Source organism: Nannospalax galili, unplaced genomic scaffold, assembly GCF_000622305.1.
Source record: "Nannospalax galili isolate Female #2095 unplaced genomic scaffold, S.galili_v1.0 scaffold171, whole genome shotgun sequence".
Classification (NCBI taxonomy): domain Eukaryota; kingdom Metazoa; phylum Chordata; class Mammalia; order Rodentia; family Spalacidae; genus Nannospalax; species Nannospalax galili.
This window is the reverse complement of record NW_008329362.1, coordinates 2,447,635-2,456,456: the sequence shown is the minus strand read 5'-3', so window position 1 is coordinate 2,456,456 and position 8,822 is coordinate 2,447,635. Positions and strand designations below refer to the sequence as shown.

The 8,822-nt window shown below is 35.4% G+C and overlaps 1 protein-coding gene across 1 annotated transcript in view; it reads left to right on the top strand.

Annotated features, from left to right (window-relative positions):
• The window catches only part of Capza2 (capping actin protein of muscle Z-line subunit alpha 2), a 48,003-nt gene that overhangs the window by 32,950 nt on the left and 6,231 nt on the right, over positions 1-8,822 (top strand). Inside the window, exons 4-8 of the mRNA XM_008837268.3 lie at positions 386-449; positions 2,959-3,165; positions 5,099-5,178; positions 6,574-6,652; positions 8,491-8,562. Coding sequence (XP_008835490.1) covers positions 386-449; positions 2,959-3,165; positions 5,099-5,178; positions 6,574-6,652; positions 8,491-8,562 — 502 coding nt within the window. The remainder of the gene's footprint in view (positions 1-385; positions 450-2,958; positions 3,166-5,098; positions 5,179-6,573; positions 6,653-8,490; positions 8,563-8,822) is intronic.

The window sequence follows — 8,822 nt, the reverse complement described above, 5'->3', positions numbered from 1 at the left end:
TATATACACATATATATATAAATCATTGTTTTCAGGTTCTTGAATGAAAGGAGAATTATATTTACTGACTTATTTTTAATTTTACTAAGTATTGAGAGCTACATAGCGTTACTCACTTTTAAAAATAGCGATACCTATATTTTAGCTATAGTTAGTACAAAATCAATAAGAGAATTATCATTTTATTTACTTCAACATGTACAGTGTAGGAAATTTATCAAGTGTATCTTTTTATAAAGATGGAATCTCACTCTGTAGCCCTGGCTGGCCTCTGCCTCAGAAGTGCTGGGATTAAAGATGTGGGATACCATGTCTGGCATGATTGTCATTAAAAATAATAATAATAATATACTTTTAAGTTTTGAGCTTCTTTTTTCTCTTTTAGTGCATTTGCACAGTATAACTTGGACCAGTTTACACCAGTAAAAATTGAAGGTTATGAAGACCAGGTATGTTGCATATAAACACCAAATTTCACTACTTTTTGATTCATTTATAGTAATTTTTCCCTGAAGAATTGTGAAGTGGTGTACTTAAAGGTAAAACATTACTCATTTTAATAGTAGGCATTTACTGTTAAAATAATCGAAAATGTTATGTTATTTGTTTTGTTTTAACTAATACCAGAAAGTCACTTGTAGAAATAACCAGATGTAATGGCACACACCTGTCATTCCAGTATTCAGGAGGCTGAGACAGCAGGATTGCCATGAATTTGAGGCCCGCTTCAGCTACATAGTGAGTAGCAGGCAAGCTAGAGCGCTACATTGAAAAACATTGTTTCAAAAAATGAAATAGGGCTGGGTGTGGTGACACAGGCCTTTAATCCATCACTCAGATGACAGAGGCAGGTGGATCACTGAGATGAAGCTCTAGGGGTTCTGACACCCTCTTCTGGTCTCTAGGCATCTGCATTCATATGTGCACATGCAGTCATGCATACACATAATTAAAATTAAAATAAAAATCTTTAAAAAAAAAAAAAAAAAAAAAAGCACCCACGTGGCTGCTAACAACTGTCCGTTAACTCCAGTTCTAGGGGGTCCGACAGTCTCTTCTGTTCTCCACAGGTATTGCATGACATGGGTGCACTTACCTACATGCAGGCGATACCTGCATACACATAAAATTAAAATAATAAAATATTTTTTAAAAATAGTTTTAAGCTGGGCGTGGTGGTGCACGCCTTTAATCCCAGCACAAGGGAGGCAGAGGCAGGCAGATCTCTGTGAGTTTGAGGCCAGCCTGGTCTCCATAGTGAATTCAGGACAGCTGGGGCTACAGGGAGACCCTGTCTCAAAAAGACCAAAAAAAAAAAAAAAGGCATACATGTGCACTTGCATGTACACACCCCCCGTACCATTTCAGTGTATTACTGCCCTAAATTAATTTTATTTCTCCAGAGATTTTGATCATAAACAATACTACATAGTCACATTGACTGATTTTCTTTAGCTAAATCCCTAAAAGCAATTTTGCTACATTAGGAATACAACTTTTTAAAATGTTGAGTGGCTTCCAAAGTCATTTTTTAACAACTTAGCATAATTTTGATATTTAAAATTAAAAGCTTTTTTTTTCTAAATCAACTGTATACTAACACCCAGGCTGGGTGTGGTGGCGCATGCCTTTAATCCCAGCACTTGGGAGGCAGAGGCAGGTGGATCTTTGTGAGTTCGAGGCCAGCCTGGTCTACATAGTGAGTTCCAGGACAGCTAGGGCTACAAGGAGACCCTGTCTCAAAAAGACAAAAAAACAAAACAAAACCCAGAAACAAAACAAAACAGAAAGCTAGATATTAATAAATATGGGACCAGCAAGATGGCTAAGTGGGTAAAGGCACTTGCCATACTACTCTTAGGATCTGATTTGAGATCCTTCAATAGTAAAAGGAGAGAATTAACTCTTGAAAGTTGTCCTCTGACCTCATGTGCTTATAATTGCTGTCAGTTAAAATTTAAAAAGCACCCAAGGTATTAAGAACAGTGTTCAATGTATGCACCTATGCTTTACCATCTTTTATGGTGCCTTTCCCTCCACCACAAAAGAAAACAGTTGTAAATAAATGGCATGCCAGTAATGAATTGGAATATTAAATTTCTATGCATTTCTATCATTTTTCTAAAATAAAGCCCCCCCCAACCTGTGTATATGGATATATATATAGAGAGAGAGACAGAGACAGAGACAGAGACAGACAGACAGACAGACACACACACACACACACACACAGGTGTATATAGCTAATGTGGCATTTCATCATGAAAATTTTAGAAAGCTACATCGTCTGTTGTAATCATGATTTACATCAGAGGAATGAGAAAAACCTGGTATGTATCAGGATTCAAAGATTAGGAGTGGTGCAAGGGAAGAAAGGGAGAAAATTTTAAAAGTAAAATACAAAAGGTTTATAAGATTATAGATTTTTAAGTATATAAATGGATAAGCTTTTTTAGAATTTTGGAAATCAGTAAGAGTCATTGATTAATTAGTTTATAAAAAAACAAAAGCAGATACTTGGAGCAGATAAGATTGTAAGCTCCAGAGCAAGTTAGCCCACTCTGAAGAGTTTCCTCACTGGATTAAAACTTGCATTCTTATAACCATCAGATTGACAGGTCCTTGGTTTTTAGGAACTTGTGCCTGATATCAGAAATAGTGAACTGTAGATAGATAGATAGATGGATGGATGTTTCCATCAGTATATAGTAGAAAATGAATTTGTTTCTTCATTTAGTAGTAAAAAGTTACATTGAAAGAAAATCTAATCTACAGTAATTGTGAATAGACTCATATCTTTTTTATTTATTCTTTTAACATAGCTGTATCATATATTTAGTTGCTTAGAGTAAAATTGATGTAGTTTTCAGAAGAAGCTCAAGCAAGTGTATACGTGTCTGTCCATGTTTGTCTATTGTTTTAAATATTTTTTTTTCAAAATTCATTTGAAAATTGAAGGTGTTGATAACAGAACATGGAGATTTGGGAAATGGAAAGTTTTTAGATCCAAAAAATAGAATCTGCTTCAAATTTGACCACTTAAGAAAGGAAGCAACTGATCCAAGACCCTACGAAGCAGAAAATGCGATTGAATCATGGAGAACTTCAGTAGAAACAGCCCTACGAGCTTATGTAAAAGAACATTACCCAAATGGGGTCTGCACTGTAAGTCAGCAGGGGGCAGGTTTTTCCTTTTGTTTCTTACACACATGTGACAGTTTGTATGATTCCTTGAAATTTACAGTAATGTACAGAACTAACATTTTATAAATTTAGCTTTTTTCTTTGAGGTAAATATTCATTTCACTGTTTACTATCACTATGGAAATTAAGTAATACATTATCATAGCCCCAAATGGAGAACTAATTGTACTTTAAATTCAGTTCACAGGTTTTTTAATACACTGACTTAAAGATATGATTGACATTCTTTAGTCCCATGCCTCATCTTGGTTTAGCTTAAATCAAACTTAGTTTTATTTAGTTACAAAAATCTTAGAACAAATAATTTGGAAGTGAATCATAGCCTCAAATATTTTATAGTTGAAGTATTTTGTAGTTCTTGAGGCTTTTATGTTCACTGATTTTTTTTTTATTTCTTCAGAATGAAATATGATAGAAAATCTGAGTGCTTTTTGCTTCTGAACTTTTCCTAAGATTGTTTACCTGACAGACTCTCTAGCTCCTGACAGACTAACTCCTGAGTCTGTATTTCAGTCATCTTCTTCATAGCCATAGTGATATTTTGAAATGCAGAGCAGATTCTGAAAATCCTGTGATTGAAGTCCTTCAGAGACTGGCATCTGGACAAACCTACAAAGCCTCAGGGCCCTGGTTCTGCTTACCTCTCCAGCCTGAAGTGACTGCCCACCATAGTTTGCACCTACTTTCAGCAGTAGTACCACTCACAACATCCCATTTCTTAGAAATTTCCTGGTTAGGGGGGAAAAAAAATCATATAGTCTGCCAGATATTTAGCTGTCAATGACTGTTTGAGAAATATGACAATATCAAATAGAATCATCTTACAAGTTATTTGAATTATAACTTGTTGATTAGGATTATTTTAGAAAATCTCAAAAATAACAGAGTAGCTGATTTAGTTAGACAGCTCTCACTTTCGGAAGGATGAAAGTTACTCATTATTTTAAATAAGATAAAAGGCAGTGAAATAATACAACATTTATCATTATCGCTTAATGACCTTTCTCAGTTATAAGTAATTTAGCTTTCTCACCTGTATCCTACTACTAGTATTTTGTAAATAACTTGCAAAATGGCAACCTCTAAGAAAATGAACAAAACTAAAACCCACTAACTAGGTCAAGCTTTGACTTGATGTAGAAACATATTCATATCTATATGTTTAAAATAAATTATTTAGAAATGATGGGATAGGTCAGCAGGTAATGGTGCTTGCCACCAACTTGAAGACATGAGTTCAGTCCCAGAGACACACCTGGTGGAAAGAGAGAACCAACTCACATAAGTTGTCCTCTGACCTTCACCAGTGTGCTGTGGCATGTGTTCATCCACACACATCCACACTAAAGAAATCAGTGTATTGATTGCTTTCATATACTTGTGTTTGGAATGAAAGCATGCTGTATTTAGAATGCTTATGGATATTTTTAAGAGTTTTACTCAAGGAATTGAGTAAAGATGGCTCAGCAGTTAAGAGCACTGACTGCTCTTGGAGAGAACCCGGGTTTGATTCCCAGCACCCATATGATGGCTAACAACTGTCCGTAACTCCAGTTCCAGGGGATCTGATATCTGATACCTTCTGACATCCAGGGGCATTGCATGACATGGGTGCGCTTACACATATGCAGAAAGTACACTCATACACATTAAAAAAAATTTTTTTTGAAGAGTTTTACTCAATAAATTTGACTATTAAGTTTTTGGTGAGCCATTAATAATTTGATTGGTATATTAAGAACTTGGTTTTCTGTTTACTCTATTAAAGTGAGTACCTGCTTTGTTCTATCTTTTTATATGTTTCTACCAAAGTGCTTTGTGATACCATACAGATGCATAAAGTTGAACATTCTGTGGCCTTAAACTCACTTTTCTTGTTTTCTTTGCCGATAAGGTATATGGTAAAAAAATAGATGGGCAGCAAACCATTATTGCATGCATAGAAAGCCATCAGTTCCAAGCAAAAAACTTTTGGTAAGTTAAAGTTTTGTGTATGAAGGAATTCTGTTATTCATATTCCCTGTAATTCTTGTTTGTGTGATTGACTAAGAATAAGATAAACTTGGTATAAAACTTCCACTTTTTAAGAATATGAAAGATACTTGCTTCATAGTCAGTTTAATCATTAAAGATAAGCAGCAAATTGATGACATTTAGTGGAGAGTGTGGGAAGCATGGTGATTTTGGAGAGTCACAGGCAGTAACCTAAGGGAGTTTGTGTACTTGCAAGCGGACCAGGTGGGAGGCCCATCTGCTCATTCTGAGAACACGGTGATCCTGAATGAAGCTTCTGTAGAGCAGGAGCACAAAAGAATTAAAAAATGAAAGACCATGGTTCTTTTTGAACTTAGAGACTTTGAGTTACATGTTTTATTGGCCAAAATGAGAAAGTAAAATTACAGTTATGCCTTGTAACTTTGTGCACATATCAGTTGTTTCTGCAAAAGTCTGTCTCCATCCCCGCCCCCCACCCCAACCACCCAAAATTTAAAAATCCAACTATTTGCCCTGTTAATCAGGTGTTTGGGTTTTAATCTTAGACAAGACTATTGGGGGGGGGGGTTGTTTTGTTTTTGTTGTTGTTTTTTGTTGTTGTTGTTTTTAATGGAGACAGGGTCTCACTGTGTAGCTTTGGGTGACCAAAACTCACCATAGTAGATCAGGAACCCCAGAGCTCCGCTTGCTTCCCCAGTGCTAGGATTAAAAGCATGTGCTCTTATACCCGGTTAAGTACATTGGTCTTCGATTCATTAGCCAAGTTGGTTCCTGGTAACCCCAGTGGAGCAGTTTGGGCCCTGACCCAAGGCTGCTACTACTTTGCCCCTACACCTACCACATACTGGAGCATTCCTCCCTCCCCACTCAAATACACACAAAAAAGTACTTTAAAACTTTCTCTTGAGTATGTTAGGGCCAGCAAGATGGTTTAGTGGGTAAAGGCACCTACTGCCAAACCTCATGTCCTAAGTTCAATCCCTGGAACCCACATAGTGGAAGGAAAGAACCCACATTTTGTCCTCTAACCTCTACATGTATGCGGCAGCACATGGAGACACACACACACATACACTAAATAAGTAAATAAAGTTTTAAAAGAGTATTTTATATTACTTGGTTTTGAATTTTATTTTAAGCCTTAGCTTTAGAATTCTGAATTATATCCATTACATATGTCTTTTTTATCAGTAGGGTAAAGATTTAGTGTCTTACAACGGGACTTAATTTTTTTAATCTTTTTGTTATTTCAGTGGTTATAAAAATCTATGTCCAGCATCTGTATCCCATACTCTTTGAAATTAAATCTGAAACTTAAAATTGATCCAGTTTTTTCCCCTACCCTTATTTACAGTTGCTATTTTTATTTTTAAGGAATGGTCGTTGGAGATCAGAATGGAAGTTTACAGTCACTCCTTCAACCACTCAGGTGGTTGGCATCTTGAAAATTCAGGTATGAAATGAAAAGAGATTGTTTGATCTGTAGTTCTGAACAAAGAACAATAAGGTTTCATTTCCATAGTTCACCCTAACCTTTCTCAGTGTTTTAGGGCAGTGGAAAAAACAAGTAGTACTGATTTTTAAGTCTTTTACATAACCCGGGCACATCATTCCCTAGTCATCAGAAGTCTGTAAGGATAGCTGACTGTTTTTTAAAACAGCTAAAATTAGATGCTACCATTTGGACTCCTTCATGCAATTTGTTCAACTAAGCATTTGAGTTTTGAGTGTATTCTGTGATTCAAAATGAGTGGAATTGAGTGAAACATAATCTGTATATCTTACTATATTACATGCAACTTTTAAATAACTCTTACACTCGTATTTGGCTTCCTATATGAATCTAGTGGAAATGAATTCTTTGACCCTTAATGTAAACTTCAGTATTTATATAGATCATTTGCTGAGTACTTATTTGAATGTTAGTATTAACTGCATAAGCTAAAGGAAAGTACTAGCTAATCTTTGTCTATTTTGATTCATTTATTTAATCAGCGGTCATGAAAGGTATAATGCTAAGAGCTATAAAGGAATAAAAGTGAATTGGATGCTGTAGTTGTGTCATTTCCCTTTGTTGTACTTTTCTAGTCTTACATTCCATTGCCTTCCCTTTTAGTGCCTATCCCTTCAGGGACCAGAGAATAGAAACGGAGGGCATGAAGTTTGAAATCAGACTTGCTGAGTTTTTTAATCCTATCTAGTTACTGTTTGTGTGACATCTGGAAGTTATTTGATCTTTTGTTTATTTCCCTATCTGTTGGAAAACAAATTTAAAGTCTTTATGCTTATTTGAGGATTAGTTTATGAGTAAATAGTTAAGAGTCAGATACAAAGGGCTTAGTGAATGATAGCTATTATTCTTACATTATTTCCTCATTTAGGCCCTAGTAGCTCTTACCCTGGATAACTGCATCACTTTCCAAGATGATGCTCCTGGTTACCCCAGCTTGTTGAGAATAGACACTTTTTCCCAGTTCTGCCTTTAGTACTTAGCATGGTAGCTAGGATGTATTGCTACTTTATTTTGTTAAACTACTTCATCCTTTGACACCCTCTGATCTGTGTTTCACATTGCCTTCACAGAGATAAATTTTTAAATTTAAATCTGGATATATTCCTTGCAAGATTAATGCCATTCACATCTACCAAATAGTCCAGACATACTGTCATGAAATACAAGGCTCAGAGTTGACTAGTGTGTTACTTAAGTATTTATTCAGTTATTCCGTTCCTCTTGCCTTCTGTGCATTCCAATCACAAATACTGCAGTCCTTTTGATTTACCCCAGAGTTCCTTTTTAGACTTCTTGAGAAAGTCTGGTCTATTGCTAATGTGCTTGGCATATCTTTTATGTTGAAATATGAGGTCAGGGACTATTTCATTTTAAAAGCCATATATCCACAACATTATATAGTTGAAGTATTTCTGGTAATCAGTGTTTGTTAGGTAAATTCATGTGTAAATGTGGGGAATTTGATGGTAGAAATACACAAAAGAGAAGCAGTGTTCGAAAGAGAATATTGTCAGATCAGTTTTAAACATCTCAGATTTTAGATACCAATAGAGTGACTATGAAGGAAAATATCAGTGAAGTTTGTGAAAATTACTTACTTGTGTGAATAATTGCAGGAATATCTAGTCTCTTGTCTAGACTGAGGGCTGGAAGAGCATAGCTCTGGAACTCGCCAGAAAACTCTGGGATAGCTAGAGCTGAAATTGGTAGTCATGTTTGTTGATATGCCGTGGGAATCTTATCCTTGATATGCTTTCTTAATTTTCTTTTTCTAATAGGTTCATTATTATGAAGATGGTAATGTTCAGCTAGTCAGTCATAAAGATATACAAGATTCCCTAACAGTGTCTGTAAGTAATTAATTCCACAATAAAATTTAAATAGCCTAATATTTCTGTAAACAAGAACAGTTCTGTAAGTAACATTTGAAGTGATCTTTCTGCTTCACAGTAAAGTGTTTTGGGGGCAATTAAAGTTGGTAAGAAATTGCAATTCTGCATTTAGCATTTGGAGCAGCTTTAATTGAGATATAATTTACATATCATTTGGTTTATGCTTTTTTTTTTTTTTTTTTTTTTTGGTTTTTTTGAAGAGGGGCTCCCCTGCAGCC